The sequence below is a fragment of the Sceloporus occidentalis genome, unplaced genomic scaffold, assembly GCF_023333645.1.
Source record: "Sceloporus occidentalis isolate IW3139 unplaced genomic scaffold, rSceOcc1.0.p SCAF_8, whole genome shotgun sequence".
In the NCBI taxonomy this organism is placed as follows: Eukaryota; Metazoa; Chordata; class Lepidosauria; order Squamata; family Phrynosomatidae; genus Sceloporus; species Sceloporus occidentalis.
The window spans coordinates 25,321,815-25,337,942 of NW_028316988.1; the positions used below are offsets into that span (position 1 = coordinate 25,321,815).

At 46.6% G+C, this 16,128-nt stretch overlaps 1 protein-coding gene across 1 annotated transcript; it reads left to right on the forward strand.

Moving 5' to 3' along the window:
* The first annotated feature begins 428 nt into the window (after window positions 1-428).
* On the forward strand, window positions 429-14,244 carry LOC149308343 (SURP and G-patch domain-containing protein 1-like). Its single transcript, XM_089535566.1, has 14 exons — window positions 429-691; window positions 3,683-3,860; window positions 4,390-4,493; window positions 5,300-5,521; window positions 6,445-6,568; window positions 6,740-6,846; window positions 7,930-8,053; window positions 8,480-8,838; window positions 9,176-9,282; window positions 9,531-9,708; window positions 10,458-10,564; window positions 10,770-10,915; window positions 11,896-12,025; window positions 14,132-14,244. The coding sequence occupies exons 1-14, from the start codon at window positions 667-669 to the stop codon at window positions 14,156-14,158; spliced, it is 1,938 nt and encodes a 645-aa protein (XP_089391692.1). The 5' UTR covers window positions 429-666; the 3' UTR covers window positions 14,159-14,244.
* The last annotated feature ends 1,884 nt before the right edge of the window (window positions 14,245-16,128 follow it).

Here is a 16,128-nt window from a genome sequence, read left to right on the forward strand (position 1 = left end):
TTTATGTCGCCTTTCTCCCCCCCAAAGGGACCCAAGGCGGCTCACAAAATAAAAATATTTACAGTTTATAGTGCAAAACCATGAAATGTTGTGTCATCTAATTAACTAATTTCATTGTTGTTGTGAGCCTTTGAGGCCTAATTAGGTCATTTGGCTTTATTTGTTTTGCTTTGGCTTTGTTTCCTCCTCCTTCACATTGCCTCATGGGAAATGTAGTTCCCATCCACGCGCCAATCACCCCTATTGACCAATCCGGAGAAAGGGGAGGCTCTTCCGTAAATCTCGTGGAACCTTGCGCGTCAACTCTCGCGAGAACCCACCTTAAGGGGACGCGTAGTCCGTTCCTCTTCGGGGCCTTCTCAGTTTTCGACCGAAGAGGCCACAAAACGGAGCGGAGAGGGACTAAAACAGCTCAGGGGAGAACATTGAGGCAGAAAAGGCTTCTCATCTGGGCTCAAGTCCCTCCTTTGTGTCCTAAATGCCCACATTTTTCTACGCGAGGACTACAACTCCCATGAAGCTTTGCCGCTCCTCAGCGTAGGGCGGCCATTTCGCGGCTGTCAACCCTCCTCCCACAATGCACCGCGGCGCTCCTCCTTTTTCTCCTTAGTTGTTTGGCGTCGCCCCTGGCGCGTTGTATTGTGGGAGAAGGGAACAGGTGAGGCCATGGAGGGCGGCCAGGAGGCGCCAGGTGAGTCTCCCCCAACCCTCGCCCTCCAGGGGAGCCTCCCTTGGTTTCCCCACCCTCCAGGGAAGCCATTCTCCTCCCACTTCCAGACCTGGGCATCAAAAGCTCTCTAAGGATGCATCCATACTGGAGAAATAACCCGCTGTAAGTCCCCTGACTCAAGGCTATGGAATTGTGGGAGTTGGAGTTTGTTGTGGGCCCAGAACCAACTCCAGCTCCCAGAATTCCATAGCCTTGAGCCAGGGCACCTACTGCAAACTCCAACTCCCAGAATTCCATAGCCTTGAGCCAGGGCACCTACTGCAAACTCCAACTCCCAGAATTCCATAGCCTTGAGCCAGGGCACTTACTGCAAACTCCAACTCCCAGAATTCCATAGCCTTGAGCCAGGGCACCTACTGCAAACTCCAACTCCCAGAATTCCATAGCCTTGAGCCAGGGCACCTACTGCAAACTCCAACTCCCAGAATTCCATAGCCTTGAGCCAGGGCACCTACTGCAAACTCTAACTCCCAGAATTCCATAGCCTTAAGCCAGGGCACCTACTGCAAACTCCAACTCCCAGAATTCCATAGCCTTAAGCCAGGGCACCTACTGCAAACTCCAACTCCCAGAATTCCATAGCCTTAAGCCAGGGCACCTACTGCAAACTCCAACTCCCAGAATTCCATAGCCTTGAGCCAGGGCACCTACTGCAAACTCCAACTCCCAGAATTCCATAGCCTTAAGCCAGGGCACCTACTGCAAACTCCAACTCCCAGAATTCCATAGCCTTGAGCCAGGGCACTTACTGCAAACTCCAACTCCCAGAATTCCATAGCCTTGAGCCAGGGCACTTACAGCAAACTCTAACTCCCAGAATTCCACAGCCTTGAGCCAGGGCACTTACAGCAAACTCTAACTCCCAGAATTCCACAGCCTTGAGCCAGGGCACTTACAGCAAACTCTAACTCCCAGAATTCCACAGCCTTGAGCCAGGGCACTTACAACGGGTTATTTCTCCAGTGTGGATGCAGCCTAAGGATGCATCCCCACTGCAGAAATAACCTGGTTTCACACCACTTTTAACTGCCCTGGCTCAGTGCTGTGGGATTCTGGGAAGTGTAGTTTTTGTTGTGGCACCAGAGCTCTCTGATAAGGCTCTCAATGGTCCAGTGCGCACTGTGGACATAGCCCAGTTTGAGACCGCTTTAAAACACCCTGGTTCAGTGCTAGGGAATCCTGGGAACTGTAGTTTTGTGAGACGCTTATCCTCCTCCCTCGGAGAGCTCTGGTGCCACAATAAACTACAATTCCCAATAATAATGATAATAATAATAATTATTATTATTATTTATAACCCGCCTCTCCAAGCAGATCAAAGCGGCTAACAAGAATAAAAACGACGTTAAAATACGGTGAAATGTCACAAGAGAAGGCCCTCTGGGTAACCACCGCCAGCCTAGTTTTTTCTGTCTGTCGTTAAGGACCTCAGTCTGTGGGGCCATAAGTAAGCCATGAAGGGCTTTAAAGTTCATATCCAACACCCGGAAGCTAATTGGCAGCCAGTGTAGAGTTTTTAATATAGGTCTTCCATGGTTACTCCTAATCTCCCAGTGACCAATCCGGCTGCCATAGAATCATAGAGTTGGAAGAGACCCCAAGGGCCCTGATCCAGTCCAACCCTCTGCCATGCAGGAAATCCAAATCAAAGCATCTCAAATACAGTTTTAATTTAGGTTTCTGGACTAGATGCAAGGACAGCCCTATGTACAGCGCATTGCAGGGGTCGAGTCGTGAGGTTACCATCGCATACACCACAGTTTTTAGGTCCTCAAGTTCCAGGAAGGGGCACAGTTCACGTATCAACCGAAGCTGATAACAAGCACTCCCGGCTGTTGCATCTGTCTGAGATGACATCCAGAGCAACGGATCCAGGCGCACCCCCAAGCTGCGAACACAGTCCTTTAGGGGAAGTGTGACCCCGTCCAGGACCAGTTGACAAACCTCCGTATCCGGGTTAGGGCCTCTAACAGCGAGTGCCTCTGTCTTATCTGGATTCAGTTTCACTCTGTTTTCCAAGATTTCCTAACACTGAACCTGGGCAGTTAAAGTGTTCTCAAACTGGAGAAGTAATCCAGTTTGACATTGCTTTAACAGCCATGCCTCAATGCTGTGGGACTCTGGGAACAGTAGTTTGCTGTGGCACCAGAGCTCTCTGACAGAGAAAGCGAAATGTCTCGCAAAACTACAGTTCCAAGGATTCCATAGTATTTCGCCAGGACAGTTTAAAAAATGGTGCCAAACCAGATTATTTCTGCAGTGCAGTTGCAGCCCTAATGAAGGGAAAACATATCCAGGGATAGGTAGCCCTTTTGGCCATGTAGCAAAGTACAATAGCATCCAAAATCCACAACAGGCCCAATCCACACTGCAGAAATAATGCAGTTTGACTCCACTTTAACTGCCTAAGGCTACAGTTTGTTTTGTGTGTGCAGAACATACTTTTATTCTGCCGTTTGGATGGGAATGATTTAGGCACTTCTTTTCCTTTATGGGCTTGAACCATAGAGTTGGAAGATATGTAATTCAACCCCATGCCATTCAGGAATCCACAACTAAAGCACTCTTGAAGTATACCATCCTATCTCTGTTTTAAAACCTCCAAAGATGGAGTATCCACCACCTTTTTAGGATAAAGATAGCTTTTAGGATAAAGAAGGTCTTCCTAATGTTTAGGTGGAATCTCTTGTCGTTTGAACTCATTTGTTCTACTCTCTGGAGTAGCAGGCGACAAGCTGGCTCCATCTTCTACATGGCACCCCTTTAGATATTTAAAGATGGCATTATATTACCTTCAACCTACTCTTCTCCAAGCTAAACAGACCCAGCTCCCCCAGTTGTACAGTGAACAAATATTAGCTGTCGATCTCTTTTTGGTTTTTGCTAGTTCTTCCTCTTGATCCTCCACAGAGCATCCATATTTATGTACCTCTCCTTCTCTCTCTGGACCAGGAAAAAGTAACTGGTGGTTTGGAGTCACCATGCCCAAGTCCATGAAGACCAAGACCAGCGTGAACATCCTCCACCAGGAGAAGCTCATTGCCCAAAAGAAGCGGGAGATCGAGGCCAAGCTGGAGCAACAGGCGAAACAGACCCATTTGACCAGTCAGCAGTCCTCCCAGGCTAGCGAGTGCGTAGTGTCAGTAAATGACTCTTTGGCCTGTTACAGACTGCCAAAATAAAGCTGCTTCGGGTCTCTTTGGAGGTATGCTGTTTAAATGATGCATGCATCCTAAGAATCCGGAAGCTGCACCAAAGCTGCACTCCAGTGCTTAGGAATGGAGTGTGGCTTTGGCGCGACCTCCGGACTCGTAGGACCCATGTATTATTTAAATAGCATACCTCCAAAGAGACCCGAAGCAGCATTATTTTGGCAGTCTGTAACAGGCCTTTATTTGTTAGATTTATTCCTTGCTTTGCCTCCAGTGACTTCCAGACATAGAAGTGTCTCCTAAAGCAGTGCTTCCCAAACTTTGCTCCTCCAGATCGTTTGGACTTCAAGAAGCCCCAGGCGGCTTAGCTGAGAGGAATTCTGGGAGCTGAAGTTCAAAAGATCTGGAGGACTAAAGTTTGGGAAGCGCTGGCAGGGGAAGGCTGACTTGAGTGGAGTTCTGTGCCTCCATTGCAACTGTTAATGTCCTCCTCCTTTTGCCTTCCAGTGACGAGAGCAGCGATGGCAAAGGGTCCATTTCGAACAAGTTTGCCAACGACGGGAGTTTCCTCCAGCAGTTTCTCAAACTGCAGAAAGAGAAATCGGGAAGCGGTAAGTGGCCTGCTTTGCTCTTCTCATCTCACTCTTTATTGTTGTTTTCCCTCCCTTTCATACCTGGAAGGGAACCCAGGGGTCATCTGGCTCAACCCCCCGCCAGTGGAGGATGTCATAGGTAAAGTGTTCCTGACAACTGTCAGTTTAGCCTTTTTGACTGACAGGGTAGTCTGTTCCACAGCCAAAAAGCTCTTGCCACCAGGAGCTGCTTATGATATTTGAGTCTCTTATCAGAAATACTTGGGACCAGAAGTGTTTTAGATTTGGGATTTATTTATTATGTTGGAATATTAGCATATACAGTCGGCCCTCCACGGATTCAAGCATCCACAGCTTGAAAATATTTTTTAAAAAGTATAAATTCCAAATAGCAAACCTTGATTTTCCATTTTATATTAGAGACACCATTTTCCTTTTCCATTATAGCTAATGAGACTTGAGCGTCCACAGATTTTGTTATCCATGGGGAGTCCTGGAACCAAACCCCAGTGGATAACAAGAGCCCACTGTATGTAATGAGATATCTTGGAAAAAGGACCCAAATTTAAACATGAAATTCGTTTATATTTTGTCAGAAAGTTTTTGTACATGATACTTTTAATAATGTTGTGCGTTAAGCAAAGTTTACATATACTGATCCATCAGGAAGCAAAGGTGTCACTATCTCAGCCACCCCTATGGACCATTTCAGGTTTGGGAATTCTGCATAAGGGAGACTCAACCTGAATGTGGTCAGAATCCCATTTCTTGTGTTACGCCAGATTCAGAAACCAGTTTCCCTTGCCTTCTCCTATGCTGTATAGGCCCTTCCTGCAGTTCTACTGAAGCCTCGGGAACACATACCCCACCTACAAAGAAGCCCCCTTTAACAGGGAAGCGACCCAGCCTCAATGTCAGCAGCATGCTGAGCCAAGTCAAAACCTACACTCATTCCAAACAGACGCCTGTGACCAACCGGCTCAGCGTTTTCCAGTCGCCGGATGAGGATGAAGAAGATGACTACGAACAGTGGCTGGAGATTAAAAGTAAGTTCCCTGACGGTGTGCCACCCTTTTTCTTTAGTGCCATCCGTCTGCACTGTTCTCTTTAAAACACGTGAGGCCAGTAACCAGAGTGCTGAGAGCTTCTTACCTTTTGGAGATCATTTAGTGAACAGGAGTTTGGGGTGGGGAAACATTTTCCCCTTGCTGGACCTTTTGTACCATGAAGCAGGAAAATGTAACCCATCCCCTTCCTCCTAAGGCTCCCCAATTTTTTCTCCCCATTACACTGGGGGTTTATGAGAGGCAATTTCATCATTGGGCCCAGGAGAGAGAAACCTTTCTTTGAACAGGAAGTGGAATTCCCAAGTGTCCCATTTTGTAAGGAATATCCCCTATGCAGGCTTCTAAAGTCCAGTCCCATGTTGGCATGATAAAGGACACCCCAAGGAAGTGAACTGAAGATTTGCTTTACTTACAAGGAAAGCAATGAAACTATCCCCAACAGCACCACAGAGCCCAGTACCCCACAGAGCCCTGTGTAGTTTCTCTCAAAATGGCAACTAAAAGTGACATGACTGCTTCCTGTGGTCATTTTGATAGGGTTTACAGGCAGAAAACAGAGTTATCCAGGCATGGTAAGGGGTGAGGGCAGCTTTCAGGTGGGTTGATGGGAGTTCCAAACACTAGGCCTCTTTGAAATTGACTACCCTGGATTAAGTGGTATAGATAGCTTGTGTGTCTGTGGTCTACCCTACCACCAATGCTCCACCCCAATTTTGAACCCATAAGGCTTGTGTTGCTCTCCGTCGTGCCTCCATCGTTTCACCCTCTTTCTCCTCATTCCCCCCCTTCAACCCCACCCTGCTTTTCCCCCACCGACTTGTGTCTACTGCTGTGGTTCTTAGAGGTAATGTGCCTGTTGGGGGTGTGAGTAGAGAACCCCAGTACTGACAGCCTGCTTAAAGTTTGTCCCCCAGAGGACATCAGGACCCGCCGGATCGTGGAGAAGCTGGCCAGGGCAGTTGCTGAAGGGGGGCCGGAGCTGGAGAAGGTGGCACTGGATGACTGCAAGGATAACCCAACCTTTTCGTACGTTCTTGGTCGTTTTTGTCTCTTAAGTTTGTTTATTTAATTTATATCCCACCACAAACATTTACTTTTGGGGCCACAAAAATGGTCCTAGGGCCACACGCGGCCATGACCCGCTTTGCCCATCCCTGCTTTTTATTTTCTTCCTTTCTCTCTCTCACTTTTCCTTAGGTTCCTGCATGATAAGAACAGTCCAGAATTTCTGTACTACAGAAAGAAACTGGCAGAGATATGGAAGAAGAGCCAAGTGCCGGAAGAGCCCTGTTCTTCCCCGAAAGGTAAGGCAAGGATGAGTGCTGTGAGGTCGCTTTATCCCTGTTGTCTGGATCCAGATACAGACATGTCTCATTTGTGAAGTTGCAACTTTCTAAGCAATACATCAGATTTGTCTATTAAAAGTATAGTAATTCATCAAAGAGATGCTCCTAATAAATCAGACAACTGATTTTAAAAAATTAAATTAACAAGTATCTAATTGAAAAAAACATGAACCATCAGTAACACAGCAGGCCAAGTATACACATAAACAGTAATCTGGATTATCGTTTGTTTGGTTCTGGCTCATTACATCCAAATTTTCACAAACCAACAATCATTTGTTAGTCGTCTCCCAAACCAGAACTAGAAACCATAGATTGCCACCACTGACTTGTTGGAACCATGGCTTGTTGTACCATCAGAGCCCATAATCATGATTGGTTTCCCACCTTTCTACCCTGTAAGCGATGCTGACAAAAAAAGCAGAAGGGAGCCATACTAATGGAAAACCTCTGTCTCAAGCAACAAACCATGGTTAACATCCACCACGTCTTAGTGCGACATATACACATGCCCAATGTAATGCTTGGGTCAGGAACATATTTAAAATATGTCTAATGCACTCGTCATATGCCTTGAAAAAAGCAAGTAATGCTTTGGAAACAGTACCTCTGTGCAACTCTAATGAGGACTACAAGAGACAGTGTCTTCTTGATGGTTATTCCCAGGTTAAGGATTTCTCTCCCATGAGAGGCCTGCTTAGATCCCTGTTTCCTCTCCTACCGGCCAGCAAAGATTCTTATTTGGGCAGGCCTTTTGATTTCTAATTTATGTGGCAGGAAGAGATTATAATGGGTTTTAAGTCCTAAAATCAGTTCCACCCGCCCAAGCAAGCACCCCTGCCCTCTGGTTTCTTTGCCAGTGGCGTGACTTTGTGACTTTTTCTTCTATTTTATAATTTGTGAACAAAGTAAGGGAAAATTGTGTTTAAACCCTCCTCTTCCCACTTATATTCCATCCCCCCTGGGGTCCTTAAAGCCAGATTAAGCTTGTGGCTGTTGGGTGTGTGAGTTGGGAACACCGTACTGACAGCCTGCTTAAAGTTTCACCCCCAGACGACAAAGAGACCAAGGACTGTGCTGAGAAGCTGGCCAGGTTTGTGGCGGACGGGGGCCCTGTGGTGGAAATGGTCGCCCTGAAGAACAACCGCGAGAACCAGTCATTCAGGTGAAGAGGACAAGGGGTGGGATTTAGTTTCGGGAGAATGGGAGGCAGGAGGTATTGTTTGTGTCTGTGCCTTCGAGTCCCCTGCCAACTTATGGAGACCCTATATATTTCAGAGGGTTTTCTTAGGCAAGGAAGATTCAGGGGTGGTTTTGTCAGTTCCTTCCTCTGACATAGCACCTGGGATTCGTTGGGGTCCTAGATCTCAGCATCTGGCCTGAAATCACAGGAATTGTCCCTTCCCTGTTCCCTCAAAGCGAGGGAATTTCAAATTAAATGTGCTATGAAATACTTCAGTCCCAAGAATACCTAGAAGGCTGCACAGTTCCTACCCTGTTTTAAAAGCCTAATATGATTAGTTTGTTTTGCAGGTGGGTAGTAAATTCCTCTTTCTTTGCTCTCTTTCTTTGCATGCCTCTGTGGACAAAGGTTTTTGTATGAGCCTGACAGCTCCGGCTACAAGTATTACCAGCAGAAGCTGGAGGAGTTCCGGAAAGCTAAGGGGGCACCGCCTGTCCCTAAAACCAACCCTAAACGCAAAGCCACCCCTGAGGGGGCACCCTCTTCGTCCACTTCAGCCCCAGTCGCCGCTCCAGCTCCAGCCCCAGCCCCAGCCCCAGATTCATTTCCAGAGCCAGCAACATCACCGCCGCCAGTGAAGCAAGTGGCTGCACCAGCTGCCAAGAAAAAACGAAAAAGCCGGTGGGGTCCAGAGGAGGAGAAGATGGACCTGCCTCCCCCAGAACTGGCTCAGCAGACGGAGGAACCCTCCCCTACGCCACTCTCTGGTTAGTGCTTGGCTGTGTTTTGGGGAGCAGTATTTCATTGATTTAATGAATACGTTTACTGTACAGCAGCCTTGCTACCTCCAGAATTCCCAGCCAGAAAATTGACAGTGGTTTATCTCTTGAGCGTGTGGTAGCCATATCCTTTATCCTGTAAAATCAATCAGACAGAAGGGAGTGAATTTTGGGAAACGTTCAAAGGCCACCTGCTGTTCTCTGCAGGTCTGTCTTAGAGCTGTGAAGGACATAAGGAGGATTTTAATTTTAAGGGAGCACATGAGGACAGTGGATAAAATTATCAAGGCAAGGCTAGCCTTTTTGCTCTTTGATTTGTTTTCAGTCCAGGACCTTAAAGGACTTGGCTACGAGAAGGGGAAGCCATTTGGGCTGGTGGGAGTGACAGAGCTGTCGGACGCCCAGCGGAAGCAACTGAAGGAGCAGCAAGAGGTAAACTGGGGTGGGTTCTGTCCAGCAGTGTACATGATGCACTCACCAGTTTCTCTGCAGAACATCTGCATCTCTAGTCTTTGCATTCAACCACAAAAATCACATTTTTGAAGTGGGCAGCTTCAGAACATCTGGGGACAGGTGGGACAGTTTGTCAGCCCCAATCTCATTCTCTTGCCAAAACTGAAAGTGGACTTCCATTCACTTTCACCCTGATGTTAAACTGGCTGTTGTCCACACTTGCGCAGATGCAACAAATGTATGACCTAATCATGAAGCATAAGCAGGCCATGCAGGAAATGCAGATCATGTGGGAGAGGACAGTCAAAGACCACAAGTCTGGCTATGACAGTGATGAGGAGGTCGACAACGAGCTGGGAACATGGGAGCATCAGCTTCGGCGCATGGAAATGGACAAAACGCGAGGTGGGTTTTCAGCTGTGAGACAACAGCATTGCAGTGTGAGATGTGTGTGTGTGCCTTCAAGTCACCTGTCGATTTACGGCAACCCCATGAATCCTCAAGAAATCGTCAAAGGTGGTTTTGTCAGACCTTTCCTCTGAAATAGAGCCTACAACACCTGGCATTCCTTGGTGGTTCCCCCATCCAAATCCTAATCAAGCCTGACCCTGCTTAACTTCTAAGATCAGATGGGATCATGTGGTATTGTACTGCCAGGGGAAAAGAATAGCAGCCCAAATGGGTTTAGAAGGAGATGAGAGAAGAGGTGGGGAAAACGTTGCCCATGGACTGCATGTGGCCCCCATGGCTTTCCTTCATTTTCCCCCAGAACTCATTTTACCTAGAAATAGCCCTCAAACTATGCCACACCACCACCCCATGCAGCAGTTTTACTTCCTTCAATCTTCTTGACCTTCCAAAATTGCTCAAAGTAGGCCCGAGCCAAAACAGGGCATGATATAATCTAGTTCCAGAGAAGTGACCCCCTCACATGCACATTGGGGGTGCAGGAAAAAACTGGCCCTCTCCAGAACAAAGGTTGTTAAGATTGGCCCCTTGGTGTTGGCAACTTCATCTCTTGGCAGTCCTGGGCAGTATGGCTAATCATAAGGAGTTGTAGTCCAAACGATCTGGAGGGTCTACAGGGATGCCAGCTTTGCACGTTGGCGTCTCCATTTCACATCTCTTTGCCCCTTCTTGTTTATCTTATTCAGAGTGGGCAGAGCAGCTAACTCAGATGGGCCGGGGGAAACATTTCATTGGAGACTTTCTCCCGCCTGACGAGCTAGACAAGTTCATGGAGACTTTCAAAGCGCTGAAGGTAAGGCGACCAACAAACACTCTGTTCTGTGTGTAGAAACGAATTAAGTTTAGGTGGGGAGAAGGAGCTTTTAAGCATAGCCTCCTCTTCCTCCCCAAATGTGGTTTCATACCTGTGTCTAGAACAATGCATTAAAACCAGCCTGCTGTCTTGCCCGCAGCTATGCCAGAATAATAGGCTTCTCTGTTTTTCCCCGTCCATGTAGGAAGGCCGTGAGCCTGATTACTCAGAGTACAAGGAGTTCAAGTTGACAGTGGAAAATATCGGTTACCAGATGCTGATGAAGATGGGCTGGAAGGAAGGGGATGGCCTCGGGAGCGACGGTCAGGGCATTAAAGCCCCGGTGAACAAGTATGTATTGGTCAAATGGGCAGAGATCCATCTCCATTCAGGCTAGGCACCCTCTTCCATGGCCAGTTAATAGCCCTGGGAGGAAGGCACAGCCAGGCACCGGCTGTGTTTCTTCAGCTGGCTGCAAGAAGGTGACATCCTCCTCCTGGACCTCCAGAAGATCTCTGTTCCTTTCTGCTGCTGGCTGGCTGCCCTCCAGCCTTTCCTTGTCACTAAACTGGCTGTGACACAACACCCAGCCTGAAGGCAGGCAGAGGGCACAGCGAAGGGGGTCATTGCAGATGGAGTTGCTGAGTTCCTGAGCATCTACCACAACCACAGAAATACACAAGCATACTCCTGCATCTGGCACAAGCAAAATTTCAACCTGCCTCTTATTCGTTATATATTAGATTAGAAAGTGTTGGTGTTTCGGACTGGAATCACAAGAAACCTTCACATGAGCTAAAAGGAAGATATTGTGGATCTCTCTCTCTCTCTCTCTCTCTCTCTCTCTCTATATATATATATATATATATATATATATATATATATTATATACTGTGTGTGTGTGTATATATATATATATATTTACTCTCCAGGTATCGTGGACATAGATGCTGGAGGTTGTAGCCCCGAAACTTAATGCTGCCCTGGGTTGAAACAATGGAGAATTCTGCCCGTCAAAAGATTGTATTGACATTGGTTGCATCTGCAATGCAGAATTAATGCAGTTTGACATCCCTTTAACTGCCATGGCTCAGTGCTGTGGAATTCTGGGATTTGTAGTCTTGGCCTCTTGTCAGAGAGCTCTGGTGCCACAACAAACTACAAACCCCAGGATTACATACACTAGAGCCATGACTAGTGGTGTCAAATTACATTAATTCTGCAGTGTGGCAGCAGTCATTGTTAAGGATAAATAGTCCAAGTTGACCCAAGAGAACTCCTGGTGTCTTCTGTTAAGTGTTTGATAATGAAGCTACCCTTTTCTTAAACAGGGGAGTGAGAGCCATCAATGGTGCTGGATTTGGAATTGACCGTCCAGCCGACCTGACCAAGGAGGATGATGAATACGAGGCTTTCCGCAAGAGGATGATGTTGGCCTACAGATTTCGACCCAACCCGCTGGTGAGAGAGTCTGGCAAAACTGCCTCTGAGTATTCCATGCCTAAGAAAATGCTGTGAAATTCCTGGGGTCACCATAAATTGGGTGACTTGGGGCTCTCTGGATGAGTTGACTGTCAGTTCCCATCATCCCAAGCCTTTGCCATGGTTGAGAGAAACATCAGCATAGGAAGACTCTGGGCCAAACACCAATTTCTTTCCTGGGCAAGGAGGCCAGTTTAAGTTCAGGGCGTCCTGGGATTCTCTCGGCACGTTGCTTTTCAGATAGATCAAGTTTCTAATCTTTCCACTGGAGATGCTTATCAGCCTGGCATTGAGAACTGCCCACTCCATTTGGTCCAGTAAACCAGTCTTCTGTATTCCAGTAGCAAAACGTTATTTCAGTAACCCAGAAAAATTAACAGTATGATTTCTGTAGGCAGAACTAATACCATCTCCAAAAGTAAGCATAGACTAACCAGTGCCCCTCCCTGTAAATTCATGGGCTTTACCTTGATTTTGTCCATAAGCCAAAACACAGTTGCATCCCTTCTTGTTTACCTGCCCCTCTTACACTTTCACTTTAGGCCTTTTCAGCGACGGAAATTGATGGAATTGTGTACCAGTAGCCTCCCACGCACATCTGTGCATTCTCTAACCAGGCATTATTTTCCCCCAAAGCAAACACTATAATTCCCATCCTCTAAACTACGAGGCCTCTATCATATGTTATATCCCATTTATAGTGTTGCTGTTTGTTGTTGTGTGCCTTCAAGTAATTTCTGACTTATGACGACCCTAAGGCGAAACTATCACAGAGTTTTCTTGGCAAGCTTTTTCAGAGGGGGTTTGCCATTGTTGTCCTCTGAGGCTGAGAGACTGTGACTTGACCAGAGTCACACCCGGTGGGTTTACATGTGTAAGTTGTGATTCAAACCCTAGTTGCCAGAGGCGTAGTCCAAACCAGTACACCATGCTGCTGTGTTTAAATCTAGCACTCATAAAATATATGCATTGCCAATATCAAAGGAAAACAAAAATCAGTAACCAAAACAACAGACCACTTTCTATGGCATGATCTGCCAGAACAATGACACCTGGGCAGGCAGCATTATCTGAAATTTCAACCCGAGAGAGTGTTTTCTTTAGGAAGTGAGTGGGTTGCTTTCGCCCCTGACATATTAGGGCAGCCATAATCATTTCTGTCTGCATCTCTCCCTTCGGCCAGCAAGGGAAAGATGACTTGTCCTCAAGGTAGCCTGCATACCCATAAAGGGAACCATCTCACAGGGCAAACTTCCAAGGAGAGCATGTTCCTACTTCAGGCTCCGAAACCTGGCTATCCCTGGCCTCTGCAGTGACAGGCTGTGTTCTTATTACGTGCTTTCAAGTTTTCAACTCCTGGTCACCTAAAGTTTTCTTGGCAGGATGGATTCAGAGGAGGTCTGCCATTGCCTGCCTTTGAGGTTGAGAGAGAGTGACTTACCTAAGGTCCCTGGCCGATCCGGGATTTGAACGCTGATCTCCCAGAGTCCTTGTCCAACACTTGAACCAGAGTGTTATGCTGCCTCTCCTTGGGTTTTCCTGGCCAGGTTTCTTCAGAGGTTTGCCATGACCAAGAGAGTATGTCTAGCCCATGGTCACCCAGTGGGTTTTCATGGCTGAGCGAGGATTCATGTCCTAGTCCTCTAGAATCCTAGTCCAATACACAAACCACTACACCACAATAGCTCCGTTATTAAGTCAGGTTAGAGTTATGGGGACCCACTCCTAGAGTTTTCTTGGTAAGATTCATTCCAAGGAAGTTTGCCATTGACTTCCTCTGGGGTCAAAGGCATGTGATGTGCTCAAGATCGCCCAGAAGATTTCCATGTCAGTTTTTAGTTATCATAAAACATGAGCATCCTTTTTAGGGCTGGGAGTCCTTTCTAGGTGAAGATAACACTTAAATCCAACATTGTGTCATGACATTATTGATCTTTGTGCACTATTGTGGAGATGGGGAAGAAGTTAATCCATCTGGTTCCTTTTGCATTGATATCTGAGCAAGTGCGGGCTTGTGTAGATTCCTCTGTTGCTCTAATCCAACATCCAGCTGATTTATGTACCCTTTTTCTCCTTTTCTCGCAGAACAATCCCCGGCGTCCGTACTACTGACTCGGCAGTGTGCTCTTTCTCCCTCCACAAAGCTGTGGTTTGTTTGTTAACTGTGATACGTTTATAAACTCGACATCTCAACCTTCTCCCACCCTTCGGTTTTACTTTCTTCCCTTTGGAATCACTCTGTTTTAAGAACAAGTTCTGGACCCAACCCTTCACCCAAGACTGTAGGATCTGTTCCAGCGTCATCACTTAAGTTTCTCTGTTGCACTTGTTTTGAAAATGTGGCCTCACCAGAGGTAGAAGGGAATGTTAGACCCCAAACTTGGATTTGGAGAGACTGTCAGAGAGAAAAAGAAGAACCCAAGATGGTAACCCAAGTTGCTACTTGTCGATTGAGTGTGTGTGAATGGCACTAAAAAATTGACATGTTCCTCAGCTTGTATAGTTTCTGCTTGGGTTCTCTACAAAGTCATCTTTCTGGGTGTGTATTCCTGATTTGTTTTGCCAGGGGTACAGACAGCAGGACAAATGCCGCTGCTGCTGTGTGTATTGTGCCACTGTAAAATGAGACACAGAAGTTGAATCTTGTTGATCTAGAGGAAGAAAGCAGGGAGGTAAATGAGGAGATCCCAAACAAGGAGCAGGTAGTAGTCCACCCATTGTAGTCACCCACCTTGAGTCTGAAAATCCAGGTTTGCATTTTTAACAATTTGGAAGCGGGGAGTCACTTGCAAGGCCAGGGACACAACTTTTTCACCCAGTCCTGGAGAAAGGCACCAAACGAATCTTGCACCAAGCACCTGGAAGCACACAGACATTTGACCATCTTCCATTTTGGAGGACCATCCCAATTCCTTTTCTGGACTCCTCAATTCAAGAGAGGTGGAAAGCCAATATTTTGCTATGCAACAATTTAAGAAACGTTTCTCCTAGATTACCTGAAAAGGGTTCATATTTGCCTGGAAGAGGATCAGATGAAAAGTAGAGCTGAGGACTCAGACTTAAAATGATGCCTGGTAAAACCACAAATCTCTCCATTCTGGCTCAAAAATGGTCCACAATTGCCCCACAACTCTTCTAGTTTCTATCAGTGGGAAACGTCTGGTGTTTCCCATGTCAGTGGGGCAGGTAATCCACCCCAAGTTTTAACCCTGGCTGTGATGGAATTGCCCAAAGCGTTGAACCTTATCTCTCAAAAACCTGGAGTGGATTCACTGCCCCATTGGCTTGGAAGTCAGCCACCACCCTTGGTTTCAATCCTCTTGTCCCACCGCCAAACCAAATTGTACCACTTTGGGGGTTTTCCCATATATTTTGGAGGGTGGGTGGCATGCGTTTGCTTGCTTGTTTGAGGTTTTTTTTTGTTTCTCTTTAATGACAAATGGTAGAGTTGATGCTTTTTGGCTTTTGAGGAACCAGTTAATAAAGCTATAGAAACAAATCAGCTTGGGGTGTTCTTTTCAGAAGTAGCAAAGATCGGCTTGGGGTTTTCAGAATTGCACAGCATGGTTGGGGCACAAAACCCATCGATACGAAGAGCACCTCTCAATATTGGTGAAAACCAAACTCGGTTGAAACAATGAATAATCCAAAAGAAAAATAACCTACTAAACAACCCAGATCTGGCTATGGCAACGCATGCTGTGATGGCATCCTGCAACATTGAGGTTGTCGACCTTTGGTCCTCCAGATGTTTTGGACTTCATCTCCTGAAAGTCCCAACTAGTATGACCAGTGCTCAGGGATTCTGGGAGATGCAGTCCCAGATATCTGGAGGACCAAAGGTTGAGAACCATTGCTCTGACGTACTCCAGGTGGAAACCGTTTGGAAATTGCAAAATGCTGCAGCCATATTGTTGATGGGCTGGTTACAGGGGTCACCCAGGTCCCCTTTTACAATAATAATAGTAAGAATAATTTTATTTCTTACCCGCCTCTCTTCAGGCAATAACTTCACCGGCTATTGATCTGTCTGTTGGTACCATTCAAAGTGCTGGTAGTGGCCTTTGAAGCAATGGCTTAGC

Coding starts and splice junctions, on each gene's coding strand:
- LOC149308343 (XM_089535566.1), top strand. CDS start 667: ATGGAGGGCGGCCAGGAGGCGCCAG. Junction 3,861..4,389: donor CAGTCCTCCCAGGCTAGCGA/GTGCGTAGTGTC, acceptor TTTGCCTTCCAG/TGACGAGAGCAGCGATGGCA. Junction 6,569..6,739: donor AAGGATAACCCAACCTTTTC/GTACGTTCTTGG, acceptor ACTTTTCCTTAG/GTTCCTGCATGATAAGAACA.